The sequence below is a fragment of the Orcinus orca genome, chromosome 19 (genome assembly GCF_937001465.1).
Source record: "Orcinus orca chromosome 19, mOrcOrc1.1, whole genome shotgun sequence".
Lineage (NCBI taxonomy): Eukaryota > Metazoa > Chordata > Mammalia > Artiodactyla > Delphinidae > Orcinus > Orcinus orca.
The window spans coordinates 29178440-29191606 of NC_064577.1; the positions used below are offsets into that span (position 1 = coordinate 29178440).

The 13167-nt window shown below is 52.3% G+C and overlaps 1 protein-coding gene across 9 annotated transcripts in view; it reads right to left on the reverse strand.

Annotated features, from left to right (window-relative positions):
- RNF157 (ring finger protein 157) overlaps nucleotides 1-13167 on the reverse strand; it is an 81900-nt gene that overhangs the window by 7389 nt on the left and 61344 nt on the right. For 4 of the 9 annotated variants that reach the window (XR_004486370.2, XR_004486371.2, XM_033438563.2 and 1 more), the window contains 10 exons: nucleotides 11907-11978; nucleotides 11252-11411; nucleotides 11005-11117; nucleotides 8760-8998; nucleotides 7935-8043; nucleotides 5414-5525; nucleotides 4766-4938; nucleotides 4408-4479; nucleotides 3504-3552; nucleotides 1297-1407 (listed from right to left, as the gene is read on the reverse strand). Coding sequence is in view for 7 of the 9 variants with exons in the window: in XM_033438563.2 (XP_033294454.1) it covers nucleotides 1297-1407; nucleotides 3504-3552; nucleotides 4408-4479; nucleotides 4766-4938; nucleotides 5414-5525; nucleotides 7935-8043; nucleotides 8760-8998; nucleotides 11005-11117; nucleotides 11252-11411; nucleotides 11907-11978 (1210 nt within the window). In the remaining 2 variants the exon portion in view is untranslated. Of the gene's footprint in view, nucleotides 1-1296; nucleotides 1408-1429; nucleotides 3253-3503; nucleotides 3553-4407; nucleotides 4480-4765; nucleotides 4939-5413; nucleotides 5526-7934; nucleotides 8044-8759; nucleotides 8999-11004; nucleotides 11118-11251; nucleotides 11412-11906; nucleotides 11979-13167 lie in introns of those variants that run through there. The other 5 variants (XM_012535140.3, XM_033438565.2, XM_049702022.1 and 2 more) reach the window with 5 other exon arrangements.

Genomic DNA, 13167 nt, shown 5'->3' on the forward strand with positions numbered 1-13167 from the left:
TGGGTGAACATGAACTTTCACACGAAGTCTGGATAACATAAATGAGTTTCAAAATAAACAAACTGGACAGACAGACGTACATTTGGCAAAAAGACATGAGAAACAAATGGACAGACAGAAGCCAGGTAAAGAGTGGGAAGGCAGGAAGTGAAGTGCACCCTGGACCTCAGCCGCTCTGGCCCAGGCCTGGCTGGGTCAACGCTAAGTGGGAAGGGACCGGAGAGCCCTTGGGAAGGCCGTGGGAGGTGTCTCCAGGGATTACGGCTTCCTCCACCACAAGCCTGCATGGGGCCAGAGGGGTGAGGACCTGGGTCTTTTGCAAGCTGATGGAGAGTGGCAACCACAGGAGTTTGTGTCCCTCCAGCACCTGTAGCCACGTCGCCGAGAGAGTAAAGCACTGGACCCACGACGAGACGTGGCTGTCCTGAAGCTTAAACATGTCCAGGGCATGTTTAAGAGATTACAAACCACGCAACATGAAGGCAGTCTCTGCCGTGAACCCAGGAGGGGCAATTTCGACCTAGTCCACTGGGCAAGACGTGGCTTTAGAGCCATGGCTGGTGGAGCCCTTGGTGAGCACGGAGCAGAGGGACGTCAGTGCCCAGAGTGTGGCTGACAGGCGGGCTCCTCCTGAGAACTCATCCCAGATTCAGTTTAGTGTCATGAGAAGGAATAAGGGGCATGTTGACGGCCCTGATCGAATTTATAGAGTTAGGGCTCCAGGGAGAAGAGTCACCCTCGACCCCTGATCGTTCCTTTGGGATCCAAATCTAGGGAGCACAAGGCAACTGGTGGTAGCCCAGGGCTCACTGGGTCACAGAGCTAGTCTATAAGACGCTGGCTTTGAAATTCCTCTCTGATCCTAACTAAACACTCTCCTCTGAGGAGCTACAGGTTCCCTTTTCAAGGGCTCAGGCTCTCTTTCCAAGACCTTCTCACAGAGGCCGTGTCTGCCTTAAACTGCCTGTTGATGGAAACAAGACCAGGCCCCCTGCCATGGCATCTGCAAGATCATGATGGAGGGGGCACGGTCAGGCCAAATCGGAAGGATTTGGAGGGATCTTTGCGCCTTTCTTCATGCCCAAATAGTCTCGCTTAGAGCAGAGTCGCTTTCTGCCCAAGGACTCTCCCGAGGCCGCCTCACTTCCTTTCAGCAACTGGCTCCCAGCATCTTAGCAAAGCCCATGCCTTCTTGCAGGAACTGTAGGGCAGGAGATGGGTGTCCCAGGGTGAGAGCAGGGGTGCGAGCAGGGGAGCGTCTCCCACCAAGTTCATGTTCAGCAGACTGCCACTCACCGGGTAAGCAGACCTCAGAGCACAGCTTATTGTCCAGTGCTTTCACGCTGGCGATGTCAAAGTCATTGTTATTGTCACACTCCATACCTAGAAATGCGAATGTCCTCTGGCCTGTAACGGAGTTAAGGCAGTTAGAGAGGGCCTGGCTGTGTTTTTCTCTGCTTTGCTGTCCTTAAAATAAAAATCTTAAGGATGGACACAAAAAAAATCAAATCATATGTTAAAAAAAAGACAATAATTACGTGGGTAAAGAGTGGACAATAAAGGAAACTGTGTGGGTATGTTTGTGTTCTCGCTCTGTTCTGCTCTGTTTCCTTAACTGGCCCCTTTCCAGCCTTCGTTCCTGGGAAATCAGACCCTGGGGAGGTCTGTGGGATACGGACACGCAGACCCGGGCCCAGAGCAGAGCTAAGCCAGGCTGGAAGAGCTAGGAGAGCCACGGGGGAAGCGACCCTGGCTCCGGCCTGTGTCTGTTGGTGGACGTGGGGTGTGTTCATGACCACAAGACTCTGCGAAATGACTAATACATAAAACGGCAATTAAAGCTCTTGGGTTCCATATTTTGCACCTCAAATCAAAGAATCGCTTCGTTCGCAAAATTATGATTTATTTTCTTTGAGACTTAATTTGCTCTTCTGAGTATGTTTTAAGGGGCTGACCAGAAACCTACAGTCGTGTAAGATGGGAAGCGGACAGTCTTAGATGTTATTTTTTCAAGCCCCCCGCCCCGCTTTGTTTCCTTGGTGAAAGGGAGAGGAAGAAACATACATCTACTGCGTATGGCATGTCAGGCGGAAACCACATATGGAATGTGAGGTGGAAACCACGTACTGCCCTGTGCCTTTTAGAAGCAAATATTCTATGGGGGGGCGACAATCACAATGGAGAACTCGGAGCCTTGAGCCCTGAAGACATCAACCGAGGGGAGGCGGCGCCCAACCCCGGCTTGGCTGGCGCACGCGTGCGGCAGAGGCACAGCCTGGGCGACCACCCCTCCTCCGGCACTACCTGGCCAGGAGAGAGTGGTCAAGTGTGCATGCGCACCCCCTGCACACCACACCGCCCCCCAAGCAACTGCCAGGGCCAAAGCGGAAGCGACTAGCATGCCATCTGCATCCCGGCTGGGATCCAGGTCTGCTCTGGAGGTTGCCCTTCTGCGGAGGCACCTCAGAGGAGCAGAGGGAAGAGACACCGGCTCCTGGGATGCCTGCTCCTGCACTCCCAGGTGGGATTCCCAGCCCGCCCCCCCTGCTTCCTTGCTCTAGCTGTAGGTCGTTCCTTCGCTTCTTGGCTTACTAGAAACAAAATTCTTCCGACTGAAGGTATAATTGACCTTATTTACAAAACAGAAATAGAGTCACAGAGGTAGAAACCAAACTTATGGTTATGGGGGGGAGAAGGGAGGGGAGGGATAAATTGGGAGATTGGGATTGACATATACACACTACTATATATAAAATAGGTAACTAATAAGGACCTACTGTAGAGCACAGGGGACTCTACTCAGTACCCTGTAATGGCCTGTATGGGGAAGGAATCTAAAGAAGAGCGGATATGTGTATATGCATAATTGATTCACTTTGCTGGACAGCAGAAACTAACACAACATTGTAAACCAACTATTCCAATTTAAAAAAATATATACTTGAGGCCTGAAGATGGTAAAGAGAATCGTTCCAACAGCCTACAAACACTAGTCTACGCTGAGCTGCTGACGTCTCTTCACCTCACCTTCGCTGTGCCGCCAGGGCTGTGATCCTTCTGCTACTGTAACATCAGCCGTTTTCTTCACTAAGGCAGGAAAACCTACTGCCTAACAGTCGGTTCCCCCAAGGGGAGGAAGCTGTTCTCCTGCTGCAGCTGAACTCTGGGGCTGCCAGAGCCGTTCTGTGAGACTCAGCTGAGAAGCTGAAGCAGGAAGGAAGGTGATGGGAGTTGCCCAAGAAGCCTCAGGACCTACTCAACGTAAATGGAGAACTCCATGTATCTTCTGTAGCCTTGGCTCAGAGGCCCAGAGAGAGCCGGGAAGGGTGCTGAGGTCCTCAGATACCCTGCTCGCTTTGATATTCCACCAAGAAGACCACCTTTCCCCAAAGCCACACCCTTGAGCAGTGCCACCAAGTCACACCAGGGCCCCTTTCTGTACCCTTTAGACAATACCCGGGAAAGAAATATAATAAAAGGGAGCAAAAGACCAGGTCTTTTACCATCTTCTTGTGTGGGTGATCCGTCCTCTTCTTCTAGAACATCATTTCCCTAGGACAGAAGGAAGGCACTATGAGTCCAGAAAGCAGTGAAATGAGTCTATTGATCGTCAGAAGACAGAACTAGTCACCCTCATGGTGTCTATACATTTCCTGTCGGTGTGAGATGGCTGGGAGGCCCAGCAGAGGCAGATTTTGTTGGGCGAGGCAGGATCGGCCTGTAGGGACCAGGTCTGAGGCACGTTACGGAGGGACCCTAGGACTGTCAGGAATACCCTTGGTCATAGTTCAGCTCACACTGTTTCTCTCAGGTGGAAATAAAAGTTGTCAAATGAAAAAGCAAACCGTGAGATCATAAAACTTCCAGAAATCCTTTAGGATCCCCAACCCTATCCAGATGCTCCTTTGAGAACATCTGGCTCAAGAGAAAGTTGTAGAGTCCCCACTGTGAGCGGGGCGTTCCACATACTTCGGCCACACCTCCGTCAGAGCACTTCTCACGCTGAGTTATAACTCTGATTCCTCCATCAGATGGAGCTCTGGGATGGGTGGATTGGTGGGGGGTGGGCAGGCAAAAGCCATGTCACTCGGTCTTGGTGTCCCCCAGTGCCAGGAAGACGTGAGATGCCTGTCCCAGGTAAATACTAAGTGAATTGGAGGACAAACACCCTCTCAAGGGTCTGGCCTGGAAGACTTCCCTCTAGAACTCACCCCACGCCTACTACGCTGAGGCCAGCGCCCTCTGCTAATCGGACAGTCCCTCTGCTCTGCACCCTAGCTCTAACAGATCCAAGTGCGCCCCCTTGGAAGGCTTCTTCCAGAACGGCCCCCATGCTATCTGCATCCTCTGCGGCACCGGCCGTCCCTCTGACCGGGGAGGGGGCACCAGCGTCCACCTTGCTCTCACCTCTGCATCCTGCTCTTCGGCGGCGGCGGCGAGGCCCGCGAAGTTGCAGTCTGGAGACGTCGCTGGTGTCACCTGCAAAGGAGCGACAGAAGTCAAGGTGCAGATGCCCCCGGCCCTCCTACCCAGCTCGCCTGGCAGCAAACCCCAACCAAGTCCTCAGGACAGAAGGGGTACCACACGGAAGATCACATCTGAGGGAGCCTTTGAGTCAACGACACGGTACCCTGTTTTCCGGGGCCCCCCTCCCGAGCACTGCGGGGCTTTGCTGACCTCCCTGGCAGGCCCTGGACTGAGCTCCTTGGGACTCGAGTACAGAGCAGAGCAGAGCGGCGAGGGCGAGCCCATGCTCCTCTCTTACCTCTCCTTCCTCTGAGGGGGTCCTGCTGGAGGCCCGGGGGCAGGGGAGAGCCTCCCCGTCCTCTTCCGTGCCGGGGGCGACGTAGGAGCCGGACATGGAGGAGACGGTGTCGGTGCTGATCTGGGAGGACACCATGGACATGACCGACTGGGCCAGACTGCTGCTGGCAGGGTCTTTGGAGACAGGAGTTGGAGGAAGGACACGGAGGTCAGGCCTGGCTGCTGTGAGAGGACTGGGGGCAGAGCTCTCTCGCTGCACCCAGGCAGTGAGGACACCAGCGGCCTGGCCTTGCCCTCACCAAATAGGGTTTAGATGGAAGGTTTTCCAAGGTTTGGCTCCTTTACGTTTTAGAGCTCCAAACTCAACCTCAGGGATGAGGGATTTGCTTTTCCCTGTCATAATGTTAAAGAAAACCTTACGACAGCAGGACTGGGAGTGAGATGCCTGCTTCTCCCCCAGCTCAGCCGCTAGACCACCCTCTCATTGCAAGAGAGTGAGTCTCACTTCCTCTCAAGCCGGGGCCTGTTCTGTCTGCTGCTTAGGTATTAATTTGCTGCTCCCCAGTCCATCCGGGAGGAAATATTAGAAGCACTACGGACTCGGCTGACGGGCAAGGACCTGGAGTTGCTCCCGCCCACCCTCGCGTACCTTCTGGGGAGGAAATTGTGGAGGAGAGAGGTGTCCCCGTGCAGGACGACTGGTCAATAGCTCCTGACGATGACAAGGTCAGGTTCTCACTTTCTGGGGTGATGCCACATTCCTGGGGGGCAAAGGAGTAAGCACCAAACATGTTAGAGGGGAGGGGTCAGGGCGGGGGGGCCTGGGAGAGGGGAGATCGGGGCGGGGCGGGGTCAGGGCGGGGGGCCTGGGAGGGGGGAGATCGGGGCAGGGCGGGGTCAGGGCGGGGGGCCTGGGAGGGGGGAGATCGGGGCAGGGCGGCAGGAGGCGACATGCAGAGGGAGGGCCAGTTCCTCCTCTCATCACTTCTATGCAGCCCTGACCCTGAGTGGCTGTCTGGGGGGGGTGGGGGTGGGGGGTGGGGGGTGGGGGGGTGTGGGGGTGTGGGGTGGGGGGGGCAAGCACATCCTGCCCGAGGCCCAGCAGCTGCTGGAGCCACACAAAGACCGCAGCTCAGGTGACACAGGTCACCCAGCAGCTGTGACACGGGAATACCCCAGGTTTCCCCAGGACTACAAACAGCTCTCCTTCTGAAGGGAGAGAACACAAAACCGGCGGAGGCCCCGGTACCTGCTGGGCTTCTCCTCTGGGATGGAGGGTTAGTTCCAGCTCGATGGATCTAATACAAACACCGCCTGCCCCCGAGCCCGCGCCCGGCACCCCCATCAGTCACCTGGGCTCGCAACCTCCGTGCACCCCAGGGCAGATGCAAAGGCCTACGGATTCTCTCTCTACAGCCTGTGTTCCTCTTCCAGGTCTTCTTTTCTTAAAACCTTGGTTTGTGGGCTTCCCTGGTGGTGCGGTGGTTAAGAATCCGCCTACCAATGCAGGGGATACGGGTTCGAGCCCTGGTCTGGGAAGATCCCACATGCTGCGGAGCAACTAGGCCCGTGAGCCACAACTACTGAGCCCTCGTGCCACAACTACTGAAGCCTGCGTGCCCAGAGCCCGTGCTCCGCAACAAGAGAAGCCGCCGCAATGAGAAGCCCACGCACCGCAATGAAGAGTAGCCCCCGCTCGCCACAACTAGAGAAAGCCCGCGCGCAGCAACGGAGACCCAGCACAGCCAAAATAAATAAATAAATTAAAAAAAAAAAAAAACTTGGTTCAGGCAACCCTCCTGCCTGGCTTGGTCTGCCTCCTGCCTAATCCAGTCTGCACACCTCCGCCAGGTGGGCCCTCGTGAAGCCACGTTCCCACTGTACCACTGGCCTGCTCAGGGCCCCCACTTCTGCTCCGTGCTTCGCGTGTACTGTCCCTGCCGCCAGGAATGTTTCTCTCACCTGTCTCTTCGTGTCTAAGAAATTTTGACATTCAGCTCAAACGCTGCCCCGCCATCACACTGCTTCTGGCTCCCTCCACTTAGCGTGATCCTCCACAGCACGTCAGTGTCTCTGTTTTGGGAGCACTTCCTTTCTCTGGTTAAAATTCATTCACTCATTCAACAAACACTTACTAACACCTATGTGCCAGGTGTGGTGTTGTTATTCATGTACATGTCCTGTCTCCTACTGGACCATGAGCTCCTCAGGACATGGACCGCTTTTCACCTCCCTATGCTCCGCTGCACCTAGCCCACCGCCTTACCAGGGATGGGCTCGACAGCCCGCTGACCTCTGTTACATAAAGCCAGGGTAGAGGCGCACAGGGTAGAGGATCCCATCTTCCACTCAGCCGCCCGGCTTTTCCACCGGCTGCGCCTGCGTCCAGAACCCGCCCTCCTCAGACATCTTCCCAGTTCATCTCACCTCCTCTGCCCATGGACCACTTTTCTTTTTACCTGCAACTGCGTGGCATGTGGGATCTTAGTTCCCCAACCAGGGATCGAACCCACATCCCTTGCAGTGGAAGCACGGAGTCCTAACCACTGGACTGCCAGGGGAGTCCCCTTGTCCACGGACCACTTTTTTTTTTGTTTTGGTACGCGGGCCTCTCACTGTTGTGGACTCTCCCATTGCGGAGCACAGGCTCCGGACGCGCAGGCCCAGCAGCCACGGCTCACGGGCCCAGCCGCTCCGCGGCATGTGGGATCCTCCCAGACCGGGGCACGAACCCGCGTCCCCTGCATCGGCAGGTGGACTCTCAACCACTGCGCCACCAGGGAAGCCCCATGGACCACTTTTTAAAGCGAGCCTCCCGACCCTTACGTGACACACGGATCGCCGGTAACACCTGACACATACGTTTTGTACCGACTGTCTTTTGTGTCCACCCCACCCCAACCATGAAGCCTGTAAGTGCCAGGAGGGCAGGACTTTTGTGTGTCCCCACTGCTGCTGTCCTCTGCATAAAGGATCATATGCCTGGTCAGTAACACAGGCCCCGTACACTGATAAAAGACTGAGTCTGGTGACACCTTTGCTGCTGTCTCAGAGAGTGTTCAAAGGGCGTTTGATGAATGAATGAGAGCAGACAGGCCGGAAGAGGCCAGCAGGCAGGAAGCAGAGCACCTGGAGTCCAAAACCAAACAAGGAAGGACACTGCACATCACCTCTCTGAGATGCTGGGCTGACGGTCTCTGCGACAGGGGCGTCTCGGATTCGCTGCATGAACGCTCATCTTCCTCTTCGTGCAGCACAGAAGAATTCTGGGAGATGGACCTGCATAAGCCCGGAGGGAGAAGCAGCTGCAGCCAATGCCCCTTAAAGAACAGAACTCGCCCGCACTCCCATTAACCAGACATCACAGGGAGAAGAGGGCCCTGAGGGGAACCTAAATCTTAGGAAGGAGCGGGGACGTGAGAAAGGGCACCAGAGGGTCTGAGACCTCTTCTGGGCGTCGGAAAATCGGAGTTTTACCTTTAGCTCTTTCAGACAATTGTGTCTGAACTGGGGGAAAACCACTGACATGTTTAGGGTTTCAATATTTTCATGTGTTAAATACTTTCCTTTCCTCTGCCGCGGAAGCTTATTATGACTTGCTCCTAGTTGGATGTAAACGCCTAAGAAACACAGATCACAAGGTCTCTTTGGTCCTCAGACTAAGGGATGCTCCCAGGGGCCTGAATGACCCTAACGCTGTCATCGTCCCTATACCCCATACTCTCCTCCCACAACAGAACCCATGAGAGGTTCGTCCGTCTGGATCCTCCTAAGTACCCATGTACCATCTTATTTTCCTCTCCCAAGGGATGGGATAACTACCCCTCAGGTGCTAGCCCAGGTCTTCAGTGCAGTGAGCAGCTCTGGGAACAGCCCAGAGGGTCTACACTGCCCTGGGACTTGGGACTCGAGCCAGCACCGAGGAGGTGAAAGATGGATTGAAAGCACCTCATCAAGGACCCCAGGGCCAACACTACTGCATGCTGGCTACTCACTTGGAGAGACTGTTTCTGAGCTTGAGTCCTGGGCTGCTGCAGTCGGACAGGCGGTCGAGGGGGGAGAGCGTCCGGACAGGAGGCAGGTGGCCGTCACTGCCGTAGGAAGGCAGCATTCCCGAGAGGTGTCTGTCTCCAAGCACGTGGAGTGGGGGGACTGCCGGGGATGCGGTAAGGGGCCCATTGAGGGCCTCCAGAAGAGATACCACTTCATAACCCGGTGGAATGTTCTCTGAGGACTAGGGGAATCAGAGACAGGTTGGGAAATTAATTAAATACTCTTCCTTTTATGGTATGAGCGTTGTTTCTTCCTCTGCGTTGGAAAAACGCTTTCTTTTACATCTAGTCTGGGGCTCTGGCAAAGGGAAGCTGTATTAGAAGCAGAAGAAAGATAAATTATCAGAGAACCGCGTGTTCCTTGACGCTGCTTACTGATGAACTTCTTCTTAATACTGTTTATTTTTTCCGATTACGGTAGAAATATATGTTCATTACAGGAAATTTGGAAAATACATAAAAGTGGAAAGAAGGAAAAGAGTCATCAACCATCAAATCACCCAAAGTGATAACTTTTGTTAGCATTCTGGTGTTATTTTCTTCCAGTGTTTTTTCCTCTGTACTGTTTCCACAGTTGTGATCAATGTGTTAATGATAATTTTATACCCCGCTTACCTCACGGAACATAAATATTTTCCTTCACATGCAACCCTTTTCATAGATACCATACATTTCCTTACTCTTCCATTGGTGTTGGCTATTTAGCTGTGTCCATTTCCTGCTGTAAACAACACTTTGATGAACATCTGTTCATCTATTGTGCATAAATCTCTTTTTCTCAGATCATTTTCTGGGTATTAAATTCTAAGACCTTAGATTACCAAGTACAAATGTTTTTAAGGCTCTTAATATATACAGCTGTTTTGTTTATTTTCAGTGATCTTTCTAGTTACACCCTTACAAGCAGTACAGACTACCTGTTTTAATTGCTTCTTGGCCAGCATGGGGTATCTTTAAAAAAGGAAGTTTTTAAAGGTGAAAGGTGAAAAATGGTCTCTCATCTTAATTTGCATGTTGTTGATTTTTAACGTGGTTGACTTTTTAAAAAATGACTGTTGACCAGCTATGTTTCCTCTTCTGAGAAATTTTTTATATATCCTTTGCCCATTTAGCTACTATTTCATTCAAGTGAGTTATGGTAAAGATACTAGCCTTTCCTCTGATGCAAATGTTGTGAGTACATTTTTTTTCTTTAGCTGATTTGCTGTTTGGTTTTAACTTTGGTCATCTTTTACACATCTAAAAAAAAAAATTTTTATGCGATAAAATCTACATGTTCGGGACTTCCCTGGCGGTCCAGTGGTTAAGACTCCGCACTTCCACTGCAGGGGGTGCGGGTTTGATTTCTGGTCGGGGAACTAAGATCCCACCTGCCACGCGGCGTGGCCAAAAAAAAAAAAAAAAAATCTACAGGTTCTTTTTTTGGTAGCATTCCATTGTTTTCAAGCTTAGAGAGCCCTCTCCCATCCATAGTCAACTAAAGAATCATCTACAATTTATTCTAGGTTTTTAATGTTTGGCTTGCTCTGTTTTTAGTGCAGTTAACTAGTTACTCCGCCTGGAATTTGTCATCTGGTAAGAACTGAAGTGCTAAACTCATTGTTGCTCCCTAAAGCACTACCTAATCATTCCAATACCATTTAGTGAATAATTGGTAATTAATCTCTTCCACTAGCGTGTTAACCTAAAGACAAGACCTTCTGGTCTATAACTACAAAGCGTGGAGGCTTGACACCATCACTTACACCACGAGACAGAGGTGAATTATTTCATCTACGTGGCTCCCAGTCCCTGAAGTCACGAAATAAGACAAAAAAAAAACAGTTACCTTCTCGGAGGATTCAGATAAAAATGGTAACTTGTACGTAAATCCCAAACAATCATCCCCTTGTTTCTGCTTGTGGGTGTTCCAGAGCTGGACCCCATCCCCACCCCCATCCTCCTGGACACTGGAGTGAAACAGCAAGCTGACAGCTCTAGGGATGGTAAATGTTAACTGGACGCTGAGTCCCCAAGGTGGAAAGGGGAGCTTTTAATGATCAGAACCTCATTTTCCACTGTACTATTGGCTGGTTTTTAACACAACATGATCTCGGCCAGCTTACTCAGTACTTCAGAACGCCAAGGTTTAATTACTTGCCACAAAGTCACGTGAAGAAGGACAAAAGGTGGAAGAAGCCCAACTTACTGAACGCTCTTCTGAGTCGGATGTCTGGGATGAGAGGATGGGGTTAAAGCTGGTTGGGGACAGAGGGCCCAGTTTCTTCCTCATGGCTCTGATCTGAAGCAGTGCCCGGAAGGCTGTGAAGAAGAAAACAGGCCATCAGGACACGGTGATGCAGAAGTCAGGATGGACCAGAGCCCGCACAGAAGCCACGACCCCCTCTCCCCCCGAGGGCTGACCTCGGGGACCCAGCAGGGCCTCCGGGGCTTACGCAGTCGGCAGATGGGGCAGTTGTTGGCCTGGTAGCGCAGGGTGTCGGCGCAGGTGTTACACAGGCAGAGGTGACGACAGGGCAGAATCAAGGTGTCCCGCACGTCTGAGAGACACACCACACACTCGGCACTGTTATCACTCACTTCATCCTCAGCCACCTGGCCGGGGGACAGAAATTTAGCCAGTGTCACAAAGACCCTCACGTCACACACCTTCTTTCGAAGGCTGCCTGCCTGCAGAGCTGAGACAATGCACTTGGTAAACTACGTTGAACTTGGTAGTTTACCAAGTGCACTGGCACACTCAGTTTCACTTCTTCTGGCAACTGTTTGTCTCAAGCTCGTCCTCTGAGGCTGAGATCTGGTCCTGTCTGAAAGTCGGAGCTGAAGGGGCCCAGGAGGCCACCCAGGGAAGTGGGGAGCAATGAACTGAGTGAGCAGAGCCCTGCCGAAGAACCGATCCAAACCAGCCTATATTCTCATTTCCAATGTTATATAAGTATAATCATCTGAAACGAGGAAGAAGGAATACCCTTCTAGGACCAAATGGATTCCAGAGCTTGGCATGCTAAGTCCCTAGATCCTGGCTGGATCAGAGAAGTTCTCACTCTGCCTCCTGGGAAGAGTACATTCAGAACTGCGGTGGGAACTTGCCTTACACTCTTGCGTGTTGTACTTGTTTTCAATTCCATAGATCTCCTGAAGGAGGTAGCTGACCCCATCCACCTGAAGAGCCAATGGAAAAGTTCAAGGGCAGAGGCTGGTTCCACCGAGAGATGAGTGGGAACTCACCCCCCACCCCCCAACCTCCTTCGGTAACCAAGGACTACTGATTCACAATGAAAAACATCAAAGGCCTAGAAGAGTAAAGGAAGCTCTTATTTACTAATGTGTTCTCTCTGGGAGGGGAACGGAAATCAAATGCTTCATTCACCCGCCCTTATGCCCAACAGGGAACGTGCGCAAATACAACAGTAACACTCGTACTGCAGGTCGCTATAACGGACAGTCAAGGAAGGCAGGAACTAGGAAGAGGATGGAAGACCACGTGTCAGAAGCATTGGCTATGTAATAATAAAAGCTAAGTTTAGACATTACAAACGGGAAGCAATGGGAATGGGAAAGAAAGAGAAGAAATGGGCAAGGAAAAGAGGGGAAGGGAAAATGCAGAAGCAAAGAGAGAGCAGGACCTTGAAGGAGGGGCCGATTGCGCCCCCTCCAGGGCCACGGAGCCACCCCATCTCCAACACGCAGCAAAATATGACCTCTGTTGGCCCTGCTCCTTAAAACCTCAACTTTGGGAACTGCCTGGCGGTCCAGTGGTTAGGACTCAGCGTTCTCACCGCCAGGGGGCCTGGGTTCAATCCCTGGTCAGGGAACTAAGATCCCGCGAGCCCCGAAGCACAGCCAAAAAAAACCCCCCAAAAACCAAAAAACATGAGAACCTCAACTTCAATGCCCCGTTTGACTCCCACTAGCTTGGGCCATGTTGGTGCCAAAGCTGGCCCCTCCCTTGTTTCTTTACGCCTGCTCACTCCTCTCCCCTGCCCCCCACGCTGTCCCAGTTATCCCTGCCCCTAAGGCCCAGCCTGTCACCGATGTCGCATCCCACTCTCCAGTCTGACAAAGGCTGTTGCTGATGCCAATCTAGCGACAGAAGAAGAGATAAACCATTTCCCTTGAGCTACCCTAGCCTTTCCATCCCATCCAGGAGTCCTGGGGAACCAGGCCTTCCCATGAGGCAACTCACTGAGGCCAGGCCTTTCCAGGCCGTACCCTGGGCTCAGGATCTGTTATCTCCTCTGCCTCTCTTAAAACTTGCTTTATAACACAGTGATTATATTGGAAAGGACATTATCAACAAATTCATACTAAAGTATTACTGACTACTATTGACCTCATTAAGGGTGGAGAG